At 28.7% G+C, this 27,793-nt stretch overlaps 1 protein-coding gene across 4 annotated transcripts; it reads left to right on the forward strand.

The window, feature by feature from the left end:
* Positions 1-9,086: 9,086 nt before the first annotated feature.
* On the forward strand, positions 9,087-27,732 carry LOC107440784 (uncharacterized). 4 transcript variants are annotated; one of them, XM_016055626.4, is made up of 4 exons: positions 9,087-9,124; positions 13,363-13,434; positions 18,526-18,578; positions 26,456-27,732. In XM_016055626.4, the coding sequence occupies exons 3-4, from the start codon at positions 18,543-18,545 to the stop codon at positions 27,473-27,475; spliced, it is 1,056 nt and encodes a 351-aa protein (XP_015911112.1). In that variant the 5' UTR covers positions 9,087-9,124; positions 13,363-13,434; positions 18,526-18,542; the 3' UTR covers positions 27,476-27,732. The 4 variants fall into 4 exon arrangements, with proteins under 4 accessions (XP_015911112.1, XP_015909674.1, XP_015910409.1 ...); XM_016054188.4 differs by having other exon boundaries at positions 9,115-9,296; XM_016054923.5 differs by lacking the exon at positions 9,087-9,124 and adding an exon at positions 9,167-9,362.
* The last annotated feature ends 61 nt before the right edge of the window (positions 27,733-27,793 follow it).

Consider the following 27,793-nt stretch of genomic DNA (forward strand, 5'->3'; position numbering starts at 1 on the left):
CATTCGTAGAAAAGAAACTTAGATTTTTATTTTCTTATGTTTGATTTCTTGAGTTAAAAGCTGAAACAGATATATCTCTTACAAATACTGCTGAAATATGAAAGTTGACATGAAGAAATATTCAAAAGTTGATTATATATTAGATATGCAATCATGTGAATAACTAATACCCAAGAATGCATTAAATTCAATTTCATATCAATTCAATTTTGTACTTAAGTATAAGTTTTACCCTTAATGTGTTTTGTTTTTTACTCTTGACTGTCTACTCATTTGATCACTTTTTATAATTTTAATTTTGTAATTCTCAACTTCAAAGTTCATAAGTTAATGAAAATCCCCATTACTTCTTTACCAAAATTGTTTCGTTTGAATTATAGAAACTAAATATAATTTTAAAGGTAAGGGATTGATTTTGATTGTGAATTTCAAAGTTTTAACTTCAAATAGATATTCTAAAAATCAAAGAACTTGAAAAACTTTTCAACTGATTAAAATATTAAATGGAAAATGTGCAGACAGAAGTTTCCAAATAAATACAGTGAAACTTAAACAACTCAGCATCATTAGAAACAAAAAAATAGTTTTGAAAAATTCAACTAATTGAAATTTGAACAAAATATTTTAATATATTTTTTCTATATAATAAGAATGTTTTTTTTTTTTCCAAGAACATACTAAATATTGTTAAAAGCAAGTTAATCAAAAAGTAGGTTTATTTAGTTAGTTTTCAAAATATTTGAATAGAATTAAAATATTAGAAGCTCATAACAAATTTTACACCTGTTTAAATGTTAAAATTGCTGAGTGCCAAAGATTATTTATTGTAATTAAACACTCAGAGATCTGTCTACAGGTCTCACTCCTAAAACAAAATTGCTCCTTGAATAAAAATAAACCTTGAAGCCTACCCCATTTCAGATTAATGGCTACTAGCTTGTATGGGAAGTAAAGACTGTTGACAATGCTGACCACATATTCAAAATCATACTGCTAGTTACGAAATTGTGGAGCCAATCTTTCATGACCCCCTACTCGCAATGGATTGTTACAGGAATGCTTCACTTTTTTTTTTAATTTATTGCCCTGAAAGAAAAATTGCTGAAAATCATTATAGCCCCATGGTATCATTCAGGATTTTATAGTAAGTAGAAAAGTCTCTCTTCCAGTTGTTGGTATTCATAATTAAAAAGAAAGAATGCAACTACATTTCTTTTTTCAGTCAAAGCTTAAGATGGTCATCTTACTTCTTTTTTAAAATTGTTATAATGATAATGAATGAAGAGAACTTCAAACAGCCTCCAGAAGTTATTGATCTTGTTTGTAACTATTATTTTTTTTGGTTAGTCTTTCTATTGTGCACCTTAACTGATGACTAAATAAATATAAAACTTCTCAACTAAAACTTAAAATTCTTACAGTTTATTATTGCTTGGAAGAATAGGAGTTGCTAAGTAAAATTGCATATGCATTGCTAAATGAAGTTGCTTGATATACTTCATATTAATAGTAACGATTTTTAATGAATACTTTTTCTAAATACTTAAATTAAATAAACATCAATGCTTCAGAAAAAGTCCTTTTAAATTCAATATTTTTGACTGTATAAATTTATTTAAAGAAATTACTGGATGGTATTTCTCTGGAAACAAATGTTAACTACCAAAATTTAATCTCTTAGCGTGCTTTTAAATCATCAATACAAAAAATTAATCAAATTATTCACCATAATGTTGTATAGGGTTTTGCTGTTATGCAGCAAATGGTAGAATTCTAAAAGGCCTCTGGTCCAAAAGCTGTGATTCTTTTAATTTAAATGCCAATTTAAACAGCTGAGAATGAAAACAAAGAATTTTCGTAACTTTTTTTAAAAAAAAAAAAAACTTCTTTCCTGAGAATAAAAGTTTTTTTTTTCCATCCTTGGCATTTCTAATTTGTTTTTGTCCCTTAAAGAAACACCATGTGATCAGAGTTTCCATAGACTGAGAGGCGTAATAGGCAACACTGGGAGCAAAAAAAATTTCTGTAATTTTTATTTTCTAAGACAGGCATAGTTGCCATATAGCAATAAATTTTTAGAACAGGATGGTTCCTTTTACAAATGATACTATTACATGATTTATCAATCATAAAAAAATTTTCTTACATTTTTCTATCAATCATGAATTCACTTTATCTTTATATATATATTACGTAAAAGTATCTAACAAAAAATAGGTGGCAGATTCCCACCCTTATTGTGCCTTTCAAAATTATTCTTAATTTTACAATATTTTATGTGTGATTTAAGTTACACTTGAAATGTATAATGAATGTATTAAGTATTATAGTGTAAGTCTTCATAAAAACTTTTACAGTAATGTGCACATAATAATTAATTTTTCGCTAACTACTGTTATTTATTGGTATAATATAGATTATGGAGGAAAATTTATTTAAACCTAATACTTCTTTCTTTAAATTAGTATGCAATACCACAGCCTCAACTTTACTCAAGTTAGACAAATCTTCATTAATAAAAAAGATTTTTGCTTATAACTGTGAAAAGTAACATAATTTAATAGCTCCTTAGATCTGAGAATCTAAAATGAATTTTCTTTATGAAATTTAAAAAAAAAAAAAAAATGCATTCTTTGGCAAAATGTAACAATGTTCGATATTCTTAAACTATGTTGTTTTTATTTTATAATGGGAATTTTTTATTTGCTTTCCTTATTTTAATCTCTCTCTCTCTCTTTTTTTTGTTGTATGCTTTACATTTTGACATTGAAAACTAAGCGACACATAATTGTAATTTATCCCATGGCGGCAGAATAATATCCTATGACAACATATGTTCATTCTAATTACAAGTTCTGAATTGTAAAAATTTCTAATCTATGGTGGAAATGGGTTGTATGAAAATGAGTAACACGAAAAGTGTTACTTTAGCAAAACTAAGACATGGATAGACAGCCCATTGCACACATCCCACAGAAATTTTGTCTAAACCTGTAAAACCCTTACTACTGAAATCATGTTTAATTTTAGACATTTGTACCAATGAGTAATTTTCCAAATTTACATGATTTGGCTGTCAGAATTGTAGTAGATTTCAATTCAATGCATGATAAATATATTATCTGTGGTGAACCTAATGAAACCAAAATTAACTGATATGTGCCTAAAGCACCTAATTTTGTTACTATCTTCAAGAACTGGTTCTAATATAGATGATGTAATACAACAACCTCCTTAATTGCTGTTTTATATTTTTTTGAGAATTAATAGCTTCAAATTATTAATTTTTATTTTATATTTAACCTAAGTGGCTGAACCAAAGAAGGGGAAGAAGGCTAGCTTCTGTAGATATAAGGTAAGCCTGTCCCCTCAGGGGTTGATATGGCTCCTGAGTATAAGGGAAAAGTAACATTTAGGGACACAGCAGCAATGGTGTTTGAAGCTGGTTTGCACCCATCTCCCTCCCCCCCCCTTACCACTATCAGGGAAAGGGAAGAAAAGGAAAGTTTTCTCTTTTTATTTATAATTGGTTTATTAATGCATTTTTTGCACTATTTTTAAACAGTACTGTACTACTTATTTAGATATTTCTTTGAAAGTTCATTTTTATCATCCATGTTTATTAAATTTGCTGCACGTTTTGCAATAGAACAAAATAATAAAATGGTGGGAGACAACCTTCTCAGCCATAGATATGTCAGATGATATACTTCCTGGCAATCTCTTTGCTTTTTGTGCGTATGCATTCAATTTTAGTATTATGCTCTGAGTATGCTGCTCTTGTAAGCTGTTTTTCTGGTGTAGCACAAATTCCCTTTGCTAATTATGTATACAAAGAGCTAGACTTCTCCCTTCGATTTTCTTTGAACTTTTTAAATATTTGTTAAAACTAAAACCTAAGTTTATACTGCTGTTTATGTATTATATTATTTTTTAAATCTTGTTCTCAGAGTTACATAAAAATGTTTTATTTCCGTAAAGTCCCATAATCAACCTGTAAATAATATTTTTTAAAATTTTTTTTATTCTTTTAGTATGTTGAAAGTTGCATGAATTTTTATATTTTTTTTTCTTCAAAAAGGGGCACTGTTCCCAAAAAGGTTGGCCACCTTTAAAGGGAAAAAAATGCAATCTATTGTTATTAAAAGACTTAGCCCTCCATACTATAAATTTCATTTGTTCTTTTCTCTCAGCTTGATTTTCTTATTTTGTTACTTCATGATAAATAAAGTTTGAAAGTCATGAGAATGTATAATTTTTTCAGCATGAAAAACTTATAAAAAAAATCTTAAATTCAAAATAAAATTTTAAGAGATACTTAAATGGTATTAAATCGCTTAAATATTAACAGTAGTTTATATTATATTCAAGTGTGAGTTAATTCTTTTCATTGAAAATAAAAAATTTGTTCAGTAATTAGTGTTCTATTTTTTTAAATTTTTTTTTAATTATTATTATTTTATGTATAACATTTTAATCAGACTTGCAAATTCTTAAATAAAGTTATTCAAAATCTATCAACTTTTTATTTGCATTTAAAGTATTAAAACATACTGTGAAAATTTATACTATGTGGTAACTTAATATGACTACCTAATTTCTTTTTTTTATTACGAGAATGGATTTAAAATATTCCTACAGTCAAATAAATATTCTCTAGAAACTGAGACAGCAAAGTGTACTTGATGAAAAAGCTTAATTGGCTTCAAATAATATGAAGATATGTCAACATGTTTCAAGTGCTCAAAAATTGGCACCATTTCTCAAGACCTGTCAGACTTTTGAACATATGAAATATGTTCGCTTTTAGTTCCATTTTCATATTTTTTGAAGTCAATGAAATTTTTCAATCGAGTTTATCCCTACAGTTTTTTGATCATATAGTTGACAAGTACAGATTTCAGTGTAACTTGGTTGTTTTATTGAATAGTTAAATGAAAAAGTTGTTAACCTTTTTAAATTGCTATATTGTTATTGATGTTATTGACTTGGTTATTTTACAAATTAAAAAATTGTTGAAAGTGATAGAGAATAAAAATGAGTAATATCTCAAATGAAAAGAACTCTTCTGTGTTTAGAAAATTTTTACTTTCTTGATGCTCTGAGGGAAACGGAGATTTTAAATAAGAATTGGAACTGGAAAAATATATCAGTACTACTTGATATAAAAAAACAAATGTTTGTGCTAATAATTACATAAAATTGTTAAACCTATAGAAAATTGTGAATTTAGAAAATTCATTTGTATTATATGTAATTTACGTAGAATTTTTTGTGTTACTATTTTATATTATATACTGTATAAAGAACTTTTATTAATCAAGTTTTAAATAAAATGTGATGTTTTGAAAGTTTATTTTTATTTACTCTCAAATTTATTTGTAAAAAAAATTATAAATAAGCATTAACCCATTAAGGGCCAATGATCCTGCAAAAAATTTTTAAAAATATAACTTAGATATTTTCATTTTTAAAATTTTATCTTGGCGGAAAAACAAAGATATTTGTGTTCACTATTGTACGTATATGAATATCATAAACTATATATGACTCTAAAATAATACTAAATAATAATAACTGCAATATTAGATACTAATGTGGTAGTTAACATTAAAAATCATTTAATTCCTTGAACACTTATATAGTAAAAGAGCTTTTTATACCACAACAAAATGTTTCATTTTACAAAGAGTATGGTCTGGAATAGTTAAAACATTTTAATTGTTTAGCATTCAATATTAACTTTTACAAAATAGCAGAGCTGAGGAAATGACCTTTCCTTACTTGCCATTTCACTAATATGTGTAGTGTATCTACAACTACAAAATATTATTCCAATTCACTAGTATATAAGACATGTTAACTTGATTCTATGGTGGGGTACCTTTTCATAGGTGAAGGTTGACATTATCGATAGCTACTGTCCCCACATTGGTGACCTTTGGTAGTGATGTGAACCCGCCTACCTTCGTTGTGGCAGAAACGCCCATTACGATTTGAACATGCCTACTTCGATGGATGGTCCACATTGAACAGTTGACTTGCTACTTGTGACCCGCGACATTGTCCTCTTCACGCTATTGCTTCTCAGTCTCAATCACACACAATGTATACACTTGACTGCTAAAGGCAAGACAGGAGTTCACGACCGTGAACTTAATACAGCACTCAAAAAGTACGGCGATCTTGATACAGCTCTCTCGGCTTCTCACAAAACGGCAATGACTCAACTAGAGTGGTATCCATTCATTGAATTCTATCACAGATATAATTCTGGTGGGGGAGTACTGTAGTGTATCTACCACAACAAAAATATAATTCCAATTCACTAGTATATAAGATATGTTAACTCTATTCTATGGTGGAGTACCTTTTCATAGATAAAGGTTGACATTGTCGATATCTACTATCTCCACAATATGATAAAGCAGAAAATTGATCTACCTTGTTTATTAACCTTACAATATAGGTATAGATAGTGAATCCTCCTTCCCTTCTTGAAAATAGCGTTGTCTCGTGATTGTAAACCAATGTATTCTCATACGTAGAGAAAAATTCATAAAAGGAGGACATTTAAAAGCATGCTTTTTTTCTAGACATTTTATTGCAATTTGTATTATGTGCCGTTATGGTATGAAGTTAAGTGTTAACTTGTAAAATTGCTACTTTTATTTAAATGGTAATTTATAATGTATTTAACATTAGTAGGAATTTTTATTGCAATCAAATTTTAAAATCTTATAAAAATTTGGAACTTTTTTCTGCTTTTTCTTTTATTGGATTTGGTGGAGTATTTTGACCCCAAATTTTTTATTGACAAACCGTTATTTGTTTTCTCTTTATAATTTGCATTATTAATATTTTATTTTTCGTTTTAAATTTCAATGAAGTATTTTATATAAATTGTAAATAATGTCGAAAGTGAAACAACAAGTGCGCGGTAAATTCTAGTATGAGATTTTGTATTACTTCTTTAAATAAAAAAGATTAATTCCAAATCTAAAACTTTTTATTTTAGTTCAATGTACTTAGTATCGTTTCAAATTGTTTTATTTATTTATTTTTTCTCATTGAAATTTATAGATTTGTGGGGAGAGTCATATCGACAATGTCAACTTTCATCCGGGAAGAGGCACTCCAATATAGATTCGAGTTAACATGTCTTATACACTAGTGAATTGGAATTGTATTTTTATAGTGGTAGACACACCCCAGGTAGCAAAAAGATATGATCTAATATCAGAAAGATGCAATATAATACTGCCGTGCTAGAAAACGCAATACTCTTGAATCCAATCTTCTAATAGTAACATTCGAACTTTCAAAATAATCATCTATTTCATTACTTTTGGAACAGTGCCACATTTTTGCGAAAAGTTATCCCATATTATTAATAAAAAAACAATTATTTATGAAAGAAAACAATAAATGAAATATTAATAAAAATATCATTTTTAGAAAATGTAATTTTATACGAAAAAGCACAAGGTAATATTAGTAGGGCAAGGTAATATTTTTTTTATTAAATCTGTAGTACTACAGATTTAATAATAAAAAATACGTGCGAAAATATGCTTTTAACTCATGCCAGAATTGTATATATAAAAGGCATAGCCCTCAGTCCCTCACTCATTACCACTTCTCGTTAAGTTCGAAAGCTAAATTTTGGATCATAATTTTTTATGAGATAAGTAGAAAAGCTAATCAAGTTTCATTTCAGTATTTGTAATCACCGGAGCAATTAGGGGTGATTTGCTTAATTGGTAGTAATGGTAAATAACGTTTTGATTTTTTTTGATGTCTCAAATTTTGATCATGTGTTTCGTTTCAAAAAGTTTCAATGTGATATTCAATAATTATCGAAGTAATTAGCCTAAAATTGACAGTAATGAAAGTTCCATTCTAAGAAAGTTCCATTGTGATATTTGTAATTATTGGGTTTATCGGGCTAATTAGCCTAGCCTAGGTATACAATGACTTACATCACACTTCACTTTTCCAGGGTGTTATTCCAGGTAAAACTCGTTTCTGAGGTAGTTAAATGGGTTTTCTGAATAGATTCAGCTCTTTAGTAGGAAAAGCTCTGAAGTTGCTGACCAAGATAGAAGTCTCAGATTTGGACTATGCATTCTTTATGAGATAACAGGCAAAACAAAAGCTGAAAAAGTTTCATTTCGATATTTCTAATTATCGGGATAGTTAACCTAAATTTGCCAGTAATGCTAAATAAGTCCTCCTCTTTTCAGTTGTATAGGAATGTAATACGATATTTTTTCTTTTTATTTAATAAAAATATTTTTAAAACTTCCGTGATAATTTTCTTTAGAACTATGTTTAATGTAGTTTTCAGTTCCATATAGTTTTCCAACTTAAAAGATTTCAATCTATGTGAAAATCAAGAGAGAAACTAACGTACTTCCTTCCTCTATGACTTTCCACATGCCAATGGGAAAAGCATGTGAAGTGTTGCCATAGGTAGAGAGTTCTGCTCTACGCCACCTGCAGCCAATTTCGATCGCCAATAGAAGTCTCAAATTTAGACTTGGTTATTTAGATAAATAGAAATACTAAAAATTGATAAATATCAGTGTAATAAGGGGTGATTAGCCTAACTGACAGAGTTGAACAAGGTAGTAGCCTCAAATTTGGACCATGCTGCAGATATAAAGAAGGACTAGAAAAGTTTTATTTAATCTCTGACCGGCACTCTTCCTAAAATATTAAGTCCCGCAGTGGACTGATCGTAAAGACACGGTTCCCAGCAGATCACCGAAGTCAAGCATCACTGGCTACGGTCAGTGTGCGGGTGGGTGAACACTTGGATCAGTCTGCGTAGGGACCGAGGGTGTGCGCTATTGGTCCTCGCTAAACTGTTCTACCGTAAAGTGCTCGATCTCGCGTGCAGGTCATCGGGCTACCGAAGTGGGGGTGCCATCCCTTCTGCAGAGGATCAAAATTGTGATGGCATGTCTTCGGATCATCCTCATGGGTGTATGATGATATTTGGAAGTGTGTGAACCGTATGCAGTGAGAATGGCCTTTGAATATATCTTTGTTTGCATCTGTAAAGACAGCTCTTATGAGTTTTCAGCGACATCTATCAACTTTGAAGTTGGAATCATAAGTAATTACTGATTTATGTGTAATCTTTTTTTTCATTTTCTTTATTTCCCCTTTGAATATGAAACCCAAAATAATTGAAAGCGAAGTACTGAGAAATCACTTTTTAAAATGAAAATAATTTAAGAACATGAAACTAAGTCAACATGACCCTTATAAAGTGATGGAAGAGAGGAGTAAATTTAATTTTTGTATTTTAAAAATCAATTTGTAGTAATTCTGAATGAGTATTCAGTTAGGTGGTAATAATCTGTGCAAGTTGTTTTATTTTTTGTATATATAAATTTAAACATTAATTGCAAAGTTATATCCTACTTAAATTTACACTTGATAATGCTAATTTTTTTGAATTGTTTTGTATTGGCCTGCGAAAAACTAAAAAATACATCACAGAAGGGGATCAACTCGTAGCCATCCCCGGACAAACATCTGCATGCTATATATATATGTAAATTTTTTTTTTAAAAAGAGTGCAAGTTTAAAATCCATTTGACAATCTGACGATTGTAGTTAGTGTGAAAGATAACGAAACGGAAATATGTCTTGTATTTTTGCATAGTACTAAAGTGCAAATAAAGAGATTTTTTGTTATGGTATATGTAATCTTTTCTTTTATGATATATATAATTCCAAAGATATGCTAGTCCAATGTAACATTAGCCAAATAATCGGTTCATTGAAATGCTTTTAACAACTAATATTTAGTTTAACGTTTATTACCTTCCCTCCTCAAAATTGATTTATTTAAAGAGAAACTTCAAAAAGTATTATGAAAGGTGACAAACTTAAAATCGGTGGCTATCTCCAATCAAAACATATTCATTTATTTCTTTCTGAGTATTTCATAGACTACTTAATTTTTTTATTTTAATATTTAACCGAGCCGTCCATAGGATTCTATTTTCAGATCAATCTTAATTAATCAAATACAAATCACATTTAAATCTTTTTATTGGATGGAATAACTCAGTTCTGCAATTGAAGAAATATTTAAAATTTCAAGAGTTAATAGTTTTTGGTATATTGAGGGCATTGTGTTTCACGTGATCCTACATTTTTTAAGCACAGTATCTTTAAAATTGTTATATTTGGTGCCCAGAGCTGGATTATACCTTTCGTAGGCCCTAGGCATAGCTGTTTTTGAGCCCTCCCCTCCTTCCCCCACTCCTCCCCTGTTTTCAAAATATATGCTAAAATTTTCTTGCATATTTTTTTGGGCCCTCCCCTCCTTCCCCCCTCCTCCCCTGTTTTCAAAATATATGCTAAAATTTTCTTGCATATTTTTTTAAACATTTTTATTAATATGGATTTTAATTTACAATTTGTTTATCAAACTTTATCTGCAATACAAATCAGAATCGAAAGCACAAGTTCTTTTGCCGAATACTGAATATAAAATAAAGAGAACACGAAAACGAAAGAGATTTTTCGACGAAACAGAAGAACAAGAAGTAATTTCAAACTCGAATCCAAGACAAATGTTTTTGTTAGGAACGTATTACGCCATTTTAGATGCATTAATTTCAGAAATGACTAAAAGGCATAATGCTTACAGTGATTTGTATGATAATTTCGGTTTTCTTGTTCACAAAAATTTGTCAGAATCTGAGATTAAACTAAAAGCTCAAAATTTGGAGAAAATATACTCATCCGATTTAGAGGAAAACTTTGTAGATGAATTTTTACTATTTTCAAATTTGTATAAACATAAATCTGCTCAAGAAATGATGAAGGCTGAAATTAAAGATAAACTTGTGAAGACTTTTCCTAGCGTTCACATTGCATAAAGAATATATTTGTCGATTCTTGGATCAAATGCAGAAGGAGAAAGATCTTTCTCCAGATTAAAATTGATAAAAAAATTATTTGCATTCAACAATGAATCAAGATCGTTTGGCATCGCTCGCACTTATGTCTATTGAATACGACATTTTGCATAGTTTGGAATTCAACAGCATAATACAAGTTTTCGTTGAATCCAAAAATCGCAAAAAAGTAATATATTAGATCATAAGATTCTGCAAAATAATTTATTACCGAAAAATATTATATTTTTGTTTTTTATCTTTATAATTTTGTGCAAAATACACTTGTTGTTTTTAAAGCTAAATTATTTTTGTCAACAAATTTTTTTCTCCCAAGTTTTTCGTAGGCCCTAGGCACGTGCCTAGTGTACCTATAGGTTAATCCGCCCTGTTGATGCCTGTTAAGAATATTATCTGAATTTCTCTGAAAAATGATCAAATTTCTTTCATGCCAATTATTTTTTTAAATTTTGTTATTTAAATTAGAGAAATTTGTGTATCAGTACCTATGGCAAAAAAGTTATCATATTTTGGCAATAACCGGGCTGTTTTGCATTAGAAATTAAAATAAATTTCACCGAATTCAAATGCTCTAACTTATTGCCATGCAAGTAAACCATAATATTTTTTTTTCTGAGAGCTAAGATGACTAAGGGGATAGAGCGTTCGCCTTCCAATGAGGTGAACCGGGTTTGAATCCCTACAATGGCTGGCTGATAAGATTTCCCCAATGACCACAGTGCTGACGTAGGATATATCCTCAGTTATAGACGAATCATGGTTTAGGAGTCCTTTTGCTGTTAGGCTAACTGGGAGGTTTTTGTGGTTAAGAGTATTTTTCTCCACGTAACACAAATAACGTTAATCTCATCAAAAAGTCCTCCATGAAGACAAATTTCTGCCAATACTTGATTCAGGAGTTCTCTTGTCTTCTGGATCAGGTTCAAAATTACAGGAATACGGAGATGAACATTAATAGTCATAAACCCAAAATTTTATGGTTATTAAGTAAAATATTTTAAAATTTATTTTTGCTAATTCACGAACTTTATGGCAATGTTGTTGACATTGAAACTGGAATATTTCCTTCAAAATCTTAAGAAATTGTATATGTATGAAAATAGTGCCTAATTTTGACTTGTATTAAGAGTTGAGAAGAATAATATATCTAAATTTTAGAAAGATTTATTGTGCATCATTTTTAATAGCATTTTTCTTGAGTAGTGTTTCCCAGCTTTTCTTGTGTTTAATTTTACGAAAGCCATTCTAATATTCTTATGCCTCATAACATAAATGTAATTTTTACTATTTAAAAATCAGAATATTCTCTTAAGAAATTGGAATTATAAATTATAAGAAATTACTGGGTAAAAACAGTAAATAAATTTTCAAAACATATAATAAAAAACTGAAGTTTAAATGCAATGTAATTTTAACAAATGAGTTTTTTAGTATTTTAATTAGTAGTACTTTTTTATTATTTAAATTTAGGCACCAGTTTTTGTGAAATCGCATATTTTTTTCTTTTGCATCTGATGTCAATCATCATGTGATCAGTCAATTGATCTATTAACCCCTTGACGATCGGTTAATGTTCAAGAAAACGGTCATAAAAGTGCCTATTTTTTTGGCTTTTGTATTTGTATTACGTATTTGATTAGTGCTGCAACTTGTTTAAAATAAACTAACTATCTGCAATTACCTTAAAAATATCCTGGTACTGCCATCAGGTGTGTAAAATGAGAAATCAAATGTTTTCCGGGCAAAAGAAACAGATTAGTTTTATTCTTATTGGCGCGTTACTACTGAACAATCCAGCCCTTCAATATCACGGGAGCGAGAAATAACGGGCGAAAACTCAGCCCATCATTTTCATGGGAGCGAGAAGGAAGGGATTAATGCCCAATAATATTAGCTATTGATAGTTTTGTCTTTCTTAAGATAGTTAATGAACGATAGAGATAGAAGGCATGTTCGCATGTATCTAGACATGCCTAATTTTCGTGAAATGTTTCTGAAAAAGGAATTAGAGCCTGTAGAATGTGAGGACACTTTTATATTTGTCTTATTTGTTTAATGCTGTATTATTTGCTAAAAAAAACTTACCTTATTATAGTAAGTATTACATTACATAAACAATATAATATAATATGAAACATATTATTCATGTAACAAATGAGTACAATAATTACCTTATAGTGTTTATTTGTTATATGAACACAATACACATGTTTTTTGTGTATATACTTACGTGACTAAAAAGCTGATATTGTTTTATTTTAGTATGAATAATTTTGTTTATTTAATGTAATCATTGTATATTTTAAGTAGCCAGGTTGAATATCTATAACTATAGATTGAATGAGTTAGAAAGGTAAATATATATGATATTAACTTGTATTATTTTATTGTTGAAAGTGATGTATTTATTTTTTAGCTTGTTTGAAAACTGCATGTTGTGTAAACAAAGTCTGGAGGGGCCAATGAAGTTTCTATTTGTAATTTGAAGGTAGGTATTCAAATTGTTATCAAGATATTCGTTGTTATAAGAATGTTTATTAGGCATCGAGGACTTAAAAGGAGAAAACATGACTTTGGAAATTCACTTAGAAATTAAACTTGATATATTAGTAATGCACTTTAAGGGTTTGCATCCCTTTCAATAAAGTATTCTAGCCAGCCATTTCTAAGTAAAAACATATTTGAAAATTTAAGCACACTTTTTATCAGTTAATTTTTCACTTCTTTAACAGCAAAGTGACCTATTGATAAGATATTGGCATGACAATGAGATGCTTAAAGTTAAATTGACTGCATGGGTTACTTGAAGTACTTTTCTCTTAAATTTTTATAATTATTTATTTAGTTTAATAAAATTAGTTTAAATATAATTTTATTTTATTTTTCTAGTCATTAAATGTTGCTTGACATTATTTATTTGATTGCAGTTTTTTTGTAACATTTTTATGTAAATATATATTATCAGTTTACGAATAGTATTAATTTACATATAAATTTATCAAGTTTTTAACTATCAGGAATTACTTCACATTTAAATTACAGTAATATTTTATTCATTCACTATAATGATAATTAAAAGATTTATTTTTAAGTTAAATTTTAAAGTGATTCCTGCAAAATGTACTTGTACAGTATAATCTTGCAACAATTATTTTAAAAAAAAAACAAAACATGAAATCTAATATAGTCTTCAGAAAAATTTTGCCTGTTTAGTCAAACAGAATCAAGAAATAACTTCTCGACAGGCCATTGAAATATAATTAATATTTCATTATCATTCGTCATCATCTAATTTTAATAGAAAGATAAAGCTTGTTTTGCTCCTAAACTTTCAGAAAGTAGAGAATTCTTATTGAATGCTCTGAAGTAGGTTTTTCTGCTTATAATTTTCAATATAAGTTACTCACGGAAACAATATTGTATTAATTGTGAAGCAGATCAATTATCATTTTTTGTTTTCTGTTTTTTTATGATTATTATAATTTATAATATTATTTATGAATCATAATCTATAAATAAAATTTGTTAAAAATAATGTAACTTTTGAATTATTATAAGCAATATTTATAAATATCGTATATAATTTTAATCATTCTTTTATTAAAAGATTAAATTTTTAATGAAATTTAAATTTCAAGAAATATTTAGCAACTAAAAGAATGCGATAATGAAAATGCAGTAAAATTATATTTAAACTAACACTGTTTGTATATAAGAAGAAAACTTCAATAAAAAAAAATAAAAAACAAAATTGAGAGATACTTGATTCAAACTCTTTCTTTGTCAGTCTAGTATTTTACCACTTAGCCTCTGTGCCACTTACGAAGTGAAAACTTTACTAGTATTATTTTACTACAATAAATAAACTTAAATTTTAAAATGTGTTTTTCAAAGAATTGGCTGACTAATTTGCTTTATTTAAAGAGTGAGTACCTTTAAGGTACATTACTAAATATATTATCAAATTTCATCCCAAAGTGAATTTCCTAAGTTATGTCTTCCCCTTATTAAATTGCTATTTGAGAAATTAAGCATTTATATAAATAAATAGTTACTCTGAGGTAACCATATTATCTTAAAATAAATGTGTATTTTTCTGTTATTTAAAGTTTTTGTGTATTTTTAAGTTGTTAGCTTTATTATGTGATATCAGGGGTCTGTCCAGGACAAATTTACTACCATTAAGCGTTACTTACACAAATTCAATTTTATCAAAAACGGTAGTTTCCCAAAATACTTTTAACATATTTTCGAAAAATATTTAAATATTTTTGAAAATATTTCGTATTTTACCATATTTTTGTATTGATTTTTTAATATAATTTTTAAATTTCACAAATTATGTCTAAATTTTTGCAAAATAGGTACTTCTCAAAAATACCTAGACAGACCCCCTGGTTATTTTGCAGTTTTTCCATGTTTATTAAATAATATAGTTACCCGTCGATACTAAGCACAGAAAGGATTTCATAATCTGGACTCTATGTACCAAAGAATTGTATAAGTAATTTGAAATTTGTCATGTTTGTTTCATACAAATGAGGTGTTTAATTTTGATTGAAGTTAAAAATTATTTGTATTAGTTAAAAAAAAGTATAATGAGCAGATTAAGCCATTTTCCAAGACACAAAAAGAAAAGCTGCACTTTAAAAAATGATTAGTGGAAAGCTGGAAATTGTTTTAAAAGTTGAAGTTGAGGTTCAATATGAAAATTTGAAGTTTTTCCTCTTTCCTAATGTGAGCTTAAGCTGACTTCTTGAATTTATTGAGAGGATTAAAAGGTAAAAAGCTACAGCTTTTCTATCTCTACTAAAGAGGTATTGTTCTGTTGTATTTTTGTTGTTGATTAATTATATCAAAATCAAGTTGATAGGACTTACAGTTCAGAAATTATTAGTAATTTAGAAAGTATGAAACAAGTACAAATTTTGAAAATGCTTATTCATGTGTCTGAAATTCTTATCTGTATGAGTAAGGTCATATTTTCTATGCTTTACCTCCCCCCCATTAAATCAAATGAGAGCAAAACAAAATTGATACGAATATAATATTAGAAAATGTATTAAAAAATGTGTAACCTATACCTCTGGGATTGCTATATGGAGCGGCAAAATATTAGATTCAAAAGTCATTTGATGAGGCCGCTGCATAACATGTAGAGTCTATCATGTTCTAAAAAGTGTTTACTGGAATGTCTAGCCATGCTGACTCGCGTGTCAGTTGCACTAGATTGCACGGTTGAGGGTCTAAGGTACCCCAATCGAGGTGGTCCAACTTCTTGATTGGGTTAAGTCAGGGCTGTTAGTTAGTTAGGTTGAATGCTGCAAACTCATCTTGGTGCCTTTTAAACAACGCATGTACATTGTAAGTTGTATGACTCATCATATTGTATTGCTGGTAGGTGCAATCATAGGTACAAAATAATTTGCATGTAGGGGTGACATAGCTTGTAAGGACTTGTGTGGATCCCTTGTGCCTTTCAAAGTGCACCTAAAGAATGCCACAAAAACATTCCCCATACCATAATACTTCCTCCTCCTGCTTGGATCCCTACGGTAATTGCTGCAGTGTGTTTGTATATAACTATAATAAACATAACAGCGCCCTTCTTTCTGATGGAGCATAAAACATGAATCATTGAAAAAAGCCACTTCTCCCCATTCAGTGGATGTCTAGTTGCAGTACTGGCATGCAAAGTCCAGCTTTTGTTGACAATTAACAGCAGTTGACATAAGTCCATTTATCAGACGAATGCTGTGGAGGCTCATATACAGCAAATCGCTTAACTGCCATTGAGACAATGTTGGTACCCCCTTAGTTCATCCAAGCAGTCAGTTGCACCTCCATTCGCCCAAATCCATTTCCACAGCAGTCATGCATGCCCATCATCTATGGCACTTGGTGCACCACATTTGCCATATTGCTAATTTTACATAGTGCCATTTTGCTATGCTATGCACATATAAAGCTCACTGTTTCTACATTATGCTCGCAATCTTACTTAACTATATAATTGTCAACCTAATAGTAGTATTAGTCCTTTCGTTAACTTTCTAAAACTTAGTTTTGTTTAATAATAAGTATTAACACTTTTAATTGTCTATAGTTTAGAATGTATTATTCATATTATTTGGAATTCCAGAAATATTTTCTCTAAAAAAACAAAACAATGGACTTCTATTGTTCTCTACAACACAGAGCCCTTAATCAGCAATGTGTAAAAATACAGCAACTATGGCTATTAGTTTAAGAATTTTTTTTGCCAGAACATAGATCCCCCTTGAGCTATTTTTGTCAAGTTCAATCCATAGTAGAAATTAGATGCATTCCCTTATCCAAGTACTCAGACTAGACTCAAGACTAGTAGTCAGATTTTCTAAATTAAACACTGGCTTTCCACTCCACTTGTACTTCAGCTAGCCTTTACTCGATGTGGTATGGAAATTTGCTAAAAAAACTAAAAACATGATACCCAACGGGATGTGTGCTTTAACAAAATAACTGGCAAAGCCCACTGGTGAACCTAAAAAAGCAAAAACTCTACTCTTACATATATGAGATTGGTCAGACTCTTTAAGTTAACAAATGACTCTGCTCTCTTGATAGTCAAACCCATTATTAAAACTCTTATTACACGAAAACAACAACAACAATTTACTTTTTTTTATTTGCTGGAAAAATGATTAATTTTCAAAAGCTGTTGTAGCACTGTAAATAAATTAAAAAAAGAACTGAGATAATTTTAGAAATACTAACTTTTGAATTTTTAATTGCTTTAAATAAGTAAAAAAAAAAAAATAAATAAATAAAAAATTGGAGTGTCTTCTACATTCATATAGGAGAGACCCATAGCCAAAAATATTTTGATGCTTTAGCTCTCCTCGAGATAATAAACTAAAGCTCAATTAAGGCTTCAGCTATTTTACTTCATATTTTTGCACACTTATGAGTTTTAGATTTTAATTTGATATTTTTATTATTAAAAGAATCATCAAAAAATAGTAACATAATCATCAGCTCATACTGAAAATACAAATTTAATTTAGTTTGCAGTTAAGTTATTTGTTCAATCTTAAGAAAAGAATTTAATCTGATTCTGTGTTCTTGTGAAAAAATAAAATTAATCTCTTTGGAATTTCAAAAATTTAGAGTCTTTGCGGAGAAGAAAAGAGATTGCTCAACCCAAAATTTCCAAATATTTTAAATAAACAAATGAGTATATCTTTTGTGTCAGAAATATTTTCGAAATTATTAAAAAAATTTTCATCTAAAATATTTATACTCATTGTAAATCTATTGATTTTCAAGTCAATTTTATATCTTTACTACTTTTCATTAATTTTTCATGTCATATGATATTTCATTTTTCCATATTTGTTTTCCTGTATGAATTGTTCATGATGAATGGTTTCATGAGAAATGATCCTTCAAGGGTATACTGTATTATGCTTTTTGTTGTGTAACATGAAATAGCTTTTTTTTCTTTAATTGATGCTTTTTTTATAAGTTGAATGTCTTAAATTTTAAATTATGAATGCTTTCTTTTTTGTGATTAAATTATTATTTTTTATATTTTTAGTGCATCCTTTATAAAAAATGCATATTGCATCATCTAATATGGCTGATTATCATGTAAGTAGTCCATATTTTTATGAAGCCTGAATATATTTGTTTCATTATTGCAATCTGTATATGTTACCTTAAAAATTTAAAATAATTTATTTTTGAAAGGCCTTACAGTGGAAAGTCGCATATCCGGAATCGGCGGGACTTCCCGAAGTCCGTATATTTGATTTTTCCGTATGATTGACCTCCAAGGTAAACAAAGCTTAAAATGATCTGAATCTAAGAAGCAGAAAATAAATAAACATTATTTTTCGGGCAATAATGTTTTAGTATTAGAATGATATCTAATCAATCATAAACAAAATACTAGAAAAAAAATAATTATTGCTATTTTAAAAATAAATATAGAAAACGAAAAAAATTCACAGTTATTAAAATATTAATTGCTCTCTCCGCCATTTTGAACTAGAATGATTCAAGCAAGAAGGGGAAATTCCCGTCATTCATTAAGGTGGGTAGGCGGAGAAGAAAAATTCATTTCCTCCTTACTTGTCATTCAAGTTGAGGGCGGGGTAGTGACAAATTCTTATTTTCTCTCCCATCATTGGCTATCAATCAAGCATAAAGGCGTGGCATGCTGATTGGGTTCTCTTTATTTGTTCTTGTGTGACTAAAGGGGATTCCTCCCTCCACTTTAACATTTGCTGTGTTTACCCTTTTTCACAGTATTTCTTCTTCCCCTGACACTCAAATAAAAATGTTCCAGGAATGCCTCTTTTACTAGCCAGCTGCATAGGAAAGAAGGGGGAGGGAGGGGACTCAGTTGTGCCCTTTTGAAAACAAATCCCCCCCCCTTTCCTGCATTGCAGAGGTGGAGCGTCATGGTCTTAGTAGATCTTCTATTCTCTTTTCTGTTGATTTATGGGTTCAATGCATAGATCTCTAGAAGCTGAAGAGGGGGAAAACCTGTCAAAAAACTTCCTTTTTTTTTTTTTTTTTAAAGAGGGGAAGATGAAGAAATGTTTGTTTATTTTGATTGTTAAAAAGTGTCCGGGAAATCAACCCTTCCGGAAAAGGGACGTCCAGATATGGGACGTTACACTGTATTATGAGGCATGTCCAGAAAGTACCATTTTGGAAAAACTCGCATCAAATTTTTTTTCCAAACAAAATTTATTTTTACTTTATAAAGCTTTTCAGAAACTATTTTTGTACATAGGTACCACAATTGTTTAGACATTTGTCATAGTGGTCAAATTCAAGAATAAGTTTTTGAACACCAAATAAAATAAGATGTACTGTGCACAAAAAAAGGACCACCCAGAATAACTCTTGATCTCATGATCACATCTCCACGTTCTAGGACTAGAGTCTTACTAGACAAGAGTCTTACTAGACAAGAGGTCACAAATGTGCTTATAAATTAGTGCAGACAATATTTTAAGTTATGAAATCGTACACAAAAGTGTAATTTCCCTAATTCAATGTGTCTTTTTTTTGTTGTTGACAGATTGGGACTTCTTACCCCATAAATATAGGTGTAGATGCAATATGGGAAATATTGTCTCAATAGTTTTGTCATGTGAGCGGTCCAGAGTTTAGACCACTTCATGCTAGTTTTACTTTTCGTGTATTTCGTCATATCTTGAGAACTTTTTAAACAAATTTAAAAATTTTGTACACAATTATAAAATTTGTCTCCGAAGATAATTCCATACAAAAGATAGGCTTTAATAAATATTTATTATTTTAATGAATAATAGTTGCAAAAGAATGTTGAATTGTATGATTTCATTGTTTTTAAGATGTTAATTTTACATGGCAAAATGCAAAATTTGCGTGAAATCGGTCAAATAGTGTCTGAGTAATTTAATTTTAAAATTGCGTCTTTTTTAAATTTTGATTTCTCAGCAACTCATTTATCAAATTTGCTAATTTTTTTGTATTTTGCCATGTAAAATTTATATTCTTTAAAATGATGCAAAAAATAGTATATCATACAGTTAAAAAAATTTTTCACTTACTATTAAATAAATGAATGAAAATGATTTAATATTTACTAAAAATTATTATTTACATAAAATTATCTTTGGATAAATGAATTTTATAATAGTGTGCGAAATTTTTTCAATTCATTAAATTCTAGAAATATGGCGAAACACCCAAAAAGTAAAATTGACATTTATGTGTTCAAACTTCAAATTGCTCTCTTGACCAAACTGTGAACCTTATTTCCCAGACTGTAGCTACCCCTTATTTTTGGGGTCAGAAATCCTAATATATTTTTTAAAAAATAGGTTTCTTTCAGAGAAAGTATATTTCTGTGTCTGATTTCTTAACTTAAAGTATTGTCTGCACTAATAAATAACAATATTTAATGTCAGTCCCTTGAACCATTAAGATCAAGTCCTAGAACTTGAAGATCCGGTCATTAGATCAGAAGTTATTTAGGTAATAAAAGTTTAAGGTTTAGCTTTGTTTAGGGTTACCTGAAATATGCAGCTATGCCATCCATTTGTGGTGTTGCAACAAAAACTGGTTCAAAAAAGCAAAGAAAAGGGAATTTATTTCTATCATTGTTTTCCAACAAGAGGAATCTATGTTGAACGTTTGAGTTCAAAAATATAAAAGACTTGTTTAACAAACAGGGATGCATTTTAATAAAGAAGATTATTTTGTGAAGAGAATCATAAATTTATCTTTTTTCTCCCAGAAAAAGCACTTGAAGTTAAGCATCTTTGCAAGTTAAAATAAATAATATATGTCAATATGAACTATCTTTTAAGTAATGTAAATGAATCAAATAATATATGTCAATATGAACTATCTTTTAAGTAATGTAAATGAATCAAGTAGAACCAAATGCTACTGAAAAAAAATAGTTTAACACATTTCAAAGACTACATTTGAGACTTGAACTACATTAAGAATAAAAAAAAATGTAAGTTACGATGACATAAACAAAAACATTTTTAATTCATTACGCTTGCAAAAAAAAAAAAAAAAAAATACTGCTGCTTAGGACATTTATTAAATCTTATTTTTAAAAAAAATTCAAATTTCATGATCACGCCAGAGTGAGTGATGAATGATTCATAAGGTTAGTTTTTTTCTCCATTGGATTATTTCAATGCAGCATTGCAAATTTTTAGATAAAAATTTTACTATAAAAATGGTTTCGAGCTCTAATGTTTAAATTTTTATAACTTCATTCCTAATTTTCAAGTTTCATTCATGAAAAATAAAAAAAAATTTTAATCACTAACAATTTTTTTAATCCCCATACAATTTATATTAAAAGTTAGTTATAAAAGTATATTTGAATCGTCTTATAAATGTATTTTAATATTGTTTAAAAATATCCAAATTTCTATGCATAAATGCTTAATTTATGTCTAGAATGGGAAAATCTGTTTTTAAAGTATGTATGTTAAGAGGATTTTAAATAAACAATCTATTCTTATTTTTTTTAATGTTAGGTGTATTATATGCATTATTATGGTGTCAAAATATGACATTTTATTTTATTTGTTCGATTTGTAAGAATTATTGAATGTACTAAATTTATATTTATGAAAGTTAAATGAATATAAATTTTAAAGCTAATCAGTAAATTATGTAGTTAAATTGGTAAGATAAGATTACTAACTCAATATTCCATTCATGCAATGCCTATGCATTATAAGAAAGAAAGTAAAGATGGTAAAAATTATGAAGGGAAGTTGCATTAAGCTAATTTTAATATTATAATGCCATTCTATTGAGTTGTTTGGAAATTAATTTTGTTTTTTCTTTCGACGGAGGACTTAATCATATTTTTTCGAATTCAATGACACACTTAGAGCCGCATAATTTTTCTAAAACTTGACAGATGATATAGTAAGTCTTACTTGCGAAAAAGTTCAATTGATTCTAAGTGAACATAGATCTCAATGTTTTATTTTTTAAATGCAAGGAAACGAAAGATGTTTGATGTTAAAATCATGTAAACCTGAATTGCGATTTTTGATTTTAAAAAAGTATGAATATGAATCAATATGTTTTATCTTCAGATCACCTGAATGTGAATCATGATGCTTTATTTTTAAATTGCGGAAATACAAATCACGATATTTGACGCTTAAAAATGCATGAATGCGAATCACAATGTTTGGTTTTAAAATAATACATTTTTTTAAACGTGAATACAAATCCTGTTTTTTTAAATCACAATAATTTCTAAAACTTGTCAATACATGTTTGTTTTTTAAAATTCGTAAAAATGAATCGCAATTTTAGACTGTAAAATTGCATTATTAAGAAGCAAGTAGGAAATGTAAACCACAGGAATATAAATCTTTCTGTTATTTATATAAGAAAACTCGGCCAATGTTGAATTCAAAGATTGCATAGATTATGTATCTCAATTTGCGCTGATATGAAAGTGAATCTCAAGAAATAATTTTTCTCCATTAACAATAAAGATTACTCATAAAAACATAGATAATAATAATAAAAAAATTTAATCTCCTTTATTAATAAAAAATAACTTACAAAAACTACTAGTTTTTCGCAGGAGAGAAATACTGTCGTCGAAGTTTTTTCTTGAATTAGTTATTATGAAGGTTTAATATTCTTCATTAGTAGGTTTTTTAATTATAAATGCTAGTTGAAAAAATTATGTTACGTATGAAACATGATTGGTATATAAATTGATATTGTCATATCGATTTTTTGCTCGAAATTTTTTCTGGGTTTTTCACTTTGTGTCACAATTACCTGCATTATATGATACTGGATTTATAAAACAGTAAATATTTGAAATTTGCTTTTTTTCCATAAAATTATTATTATGCAGTAGAAATCTGCATTTTTAAGTGTTTCTTCTTTATTTTTATAACTAGGGGTTGATGGCTACGCTTTTACTATTATGTACGCAACCCATGTCATTTTTGTATTTTCATCATTCCATTATTTTCAATTATTTATTTTTTAAAAATTATTATTTATGTATGATATGATATATTACCTTAAATATATCAAAATTTGCATTAAATTAAAGGCCGCTGCCGTGCCACAGGTCCCTGGTTCGATCCTCGGGCAGGGCAAGGTTGACTCAGCCTTTCATCCCTTCAGTGGGTCGATAAATGAGTACCAAGCATGCTTGGGAACTAAACAATGGGAGTTCCGCGTTCGGCTGACCACCTGACCGGAACATCTGCTTCTGCACCCCAGAGCCCAAGGTCAAGAAAACTGAGATGGGCACAGTAGACCTTGGCCCTCTAGGGCTGTCGCGTTGCTGAGTTTAGTTTAAACTATAAACTATTACTCTGAAAGAATGTATGGATGTTAAATTTCAGTTAGTAATGAAACTAAATCAATTTTAATTTTTTTCTTTGATAAATTTTATTAGAATTGCACTTGCTGTAAAATGCACTTGCTGTGAAAAACACAAAAATTTATCGATTTAAGTATGTTTTATAAGATCATAAACTACTTAAAAATTCAATTTAGTTCATTCTATTTTACCTTCAATAAACTTATTCTATTTCTGAGATTTCAGTTTCTTCTACTGTCCTGATATCGATATATTTTCTTCGAAAAAACATAAAAACATATCTATCCCTTTATTTTTCGTTAAGATGTGTAAAAGTATAGTTCTAATGTTTACATTGAAAATATGAAGGTAAACTAAGCTTTATTTTTAATATTAGAACTTACATTATTAGTACTTCAATAAAAGCTTTTTAAAACTTCAATTAAAGCTACACATAAAATGCATTCAAATAGCAATTTATCTGCGAACAAATTATAAAATAAAATATAAATTTAATACTTCAAAACAGTTGTTAATATAAAACAGAAAGTATTGAAATATGTGATAGTATTCAAAATTCGAAAAGTGCAAACCTTACATTTTATTAACGCTTTCCTCTGCATCATTTTTTCACTGCTCATCCTTGTTTTATGGAGATTTAAGAAATTTCACTGTTTTAAAATCTGAGCTTGACATAACTGAGCGTAAAAATTAGTGCAGTCTTTGTTTAGTTTAAAAAAGGAGGTAATATTTTCCTACTAAACGTTTGTTTATATTTGAGTTCAATTTAAGGAGGTAGACTACTTTGGTTTATCTGGAAGATTATATTTTATACTTTACTCTTGATTTAATAAATTTAAAATTTTATTGACCACCAATGTATCAAATTATCTAAAGCATTTATATACATTAGTGGTCTTATAATTGTTTAATGTCATTTTAGGTGCAGACAAAGTTTATGAAAGTTTTTTGTAAATACTTTGAGTATAAAATTTTTTCTGAAGTATAATGTTTGTGACATATTTATTTTCGATAATGAACATAATTTTTTCTGAATTAATTCTTTGCAATTTTCACTTTATTTTTCTGCCCTAAAAATGTAGCCTGAATGAAGTTTCATAAATGCTTTGAATCGGATATTTTTCTTGGAAGTAATATAGCAATTGTTTTTAGGAAGTTTTCTGTAATTGTAAAACTATGCAGTGAAATTACTAAAGAAAAGTTGTCAGGAGATTTCAAAATTTTACTATGTAGGTTTCATGAGTAAAAGTTCTTAGTTCAGTAGTATGTTTTGTACACCACTCCATAATTTTTTTTAAACTTTTTCTGAACAGCAAATGAACCAAATTGTAATCGATGGTTTACAAACACATAAATAAGAATTTTAAAATGTAGAAAATATTCTTCAAAAACTATTTTTAGTTTAAAATTAATGAATATGTATGCAAATAATTTTATTTTTGCATTAATTACAATAATTTTTGGTAAAAATTACTCTGTTAGGATATATAATAAAAAAAAATTTGCACATAAACCTAAATGGGAAGCCAGAATGAGAAAGTATCTTTCCAATTTTCAGACTTCTGCTTAATTACTATATCTTAAAAAATAATTTTTAAGAAAAAAAATTAGTTGCTTACACTAACTCAGTAAAATGTACCAAAATTTAATGATTTTGATAAAATTTAAAACTACTATATGAAAACTGAAGTATCGTTTAGTTTTTGTTTTAAAGGAATGCTTTAATTGTGTTGAAAAACACAATTCTTTTTAGTAAATTATTTGAGTGTCAATGTTTCTGACTATCAAGTTGCTGATATAAGTTTGATTTTCACCCTGGCTGGTTATGGTTCACTTTTCCAGTCATGGCAAGTTTCTTTTGAAGGGAATTAGTCACAGGCACATCTACTTGTTTTGACTCAAAACCCCTTTTTAAATTTTTAATGTAAATAAAACTTTATTACTTGTAGTAAAATTTTAGAGGTTTCTCTTATTGTTTTACTGAACACATTTTTGTATTCGAGGAAAACTGCAATTCCAGTAATAGTTTCTCAGATTGCCAATAACAAAAAATAAAGTTAGTTTTAAATGTAAATTATTTTTTTTATCTTTGTTACCTAAATCCAGTTTGTGTGATCTGCTGAAGCTAAATTTGAAAGGCAAAAAATAGTTGTAAATTTTTAAATTAAATTGACAATTGTTATTGCCTATACATCTAGCAACTATATAATCTTTATAAATCTTTTTGTTGTTAAAAATTTTCATCACGTTACTAAAAGCTGTTACATAAGCTGTTTTATTGGTTAACGACATATTAATCTGTTGAACCAATGCCTTAATTATATAGGACTGAAACTTAGCTTAGATGGTATCTGATTACTTGACCTGGAAATTTTGGTTATTCAATCTAGCTGCGTTTGCAAATAACAAATTTTTATTTCCCCTGTTATTCAAAAGAAAAGTTGTCCATTCAGAGGAAATTTCTTTCAGACCCACCCATATGTTAATCTAATTAAGAATTAAAGACATAAAGCTGTTCTAATCTGTTATATTTGTTTTAAAGTAACTAGTTACTTTATGCTGATTTCATTTTAAATTTTGTGTAGTGAGAAATTTATCAGTTTTAACTTACAAAATTTCTTTTCAGACTCAGATGGATATTGTTGACAAACCAGTTTTTGTACCTCCTAGAAAAAGAGGTTCTAAATCATCATCACGATCTAGTAATGAAAGTCTGCAAATGTTAGGTACAACTAATAATTGTTCTCCTCAAGCTTGTCCCAAATTTGATCCTCGTGCAAATAGAAAATTACATCAGCCTCATCCATCAGAACATGCAAGAGAAAGGCCTACAATTAAGGTTCATAATGATTCTCAGGGTCTTAAACTGGCATCCCCTCGTCTGAAATCCATAACATATCAAAAACAGTCATTGAAGGCTTGCAATAAAAGTGATGAATCTGATTTAAATAGTGACATATCTGACTGTGTTCATATCAATGATAGTGGATATGCTGAAATGGAATTATCAAATGAGAGATCTGCTTTAAATTCTAGATCAGTATCTTCAATTGGCTCTTGTGGTGGTAGTTTTGTTACTATGACAGGTACAGTTAAACGTGGTCGAAAAAAGGGGCAAACACTAGATATGAAAGTACAAATGTCTCGTGAAGAACTTGATGAAATAGAGCACACAATTTTATCACAGAATATTGAAGATGATGATAGTTGTTTTTGTGGTCTTCGTAAAGGTCTCCATGTGTTAGCTTTAAGTATTATTTTAGTGCCATTAGTTTTACTGTTGTCTGCTGGATATTCCTTTTACATGGGAACGATGACATGGTATAACATCTTAATTTACTTCAGTGAAAAGAAAACAATATTTCACAAAATTTTTATCAGTCCTTTATTGATAATTACTTACCCATTTTTAATTACACTTTTTACTATTGGCTTGGGCATTTATAGTGCTATTGTTCAAATTTCTTGGCACTTTGATAGTTGGAAGCAAGAAATCCAAGATCTGGAAAAAGGATTTTATGGATGGCTTTGTGGTGTAATGGATCTTGAAGATTGTGCTCCCTACGAAGTCGTTATACTAACAGAAGTTTTACCTGCAGAAAACGGCAAGCAAAGCAGGCAGCAAATGGCTGATACAGCTTTATGAATCATTTTACTGTAATTTGTAAACCCCCTTTTTTACTATTTATGAATGTTTTGTTTCGTTATTTTAAAATTTTGTATGTAATACTTAATTGTACAAATGTTAAAAAATGTTTTTCGAATTCACACCAAAAATTTGAATCAAATTTGTAATGTTATCTTTTAGAAAAAGTGCCAAAGTATTTTTCCTGTTTTTATATTCATTGTTACCCTTTTTTGGTAATGTATTTTTTAAACGATTAAAATAATTTTGAAAAGTGAGTGAATATTTAATTTTTGTATAAAATGGTATGTATTTTTTAATATTTTGTTTGAAATAGTT

This window comes from Parasteatoda tepidariorum, chromosome 12 (assembly GCF_982258835.1).
Source record: "Parasteatoda tepidariorum strain Cologne lab strain chromosome 12, Ptep-v5.0, whole genome shotgun sequence".
NCBI lineage: Eukaryota > Metazoa > Arthropoda > Arachnida > Araneae > Theridiidae > Parasteatoda > Parasteatoda tepidariorum.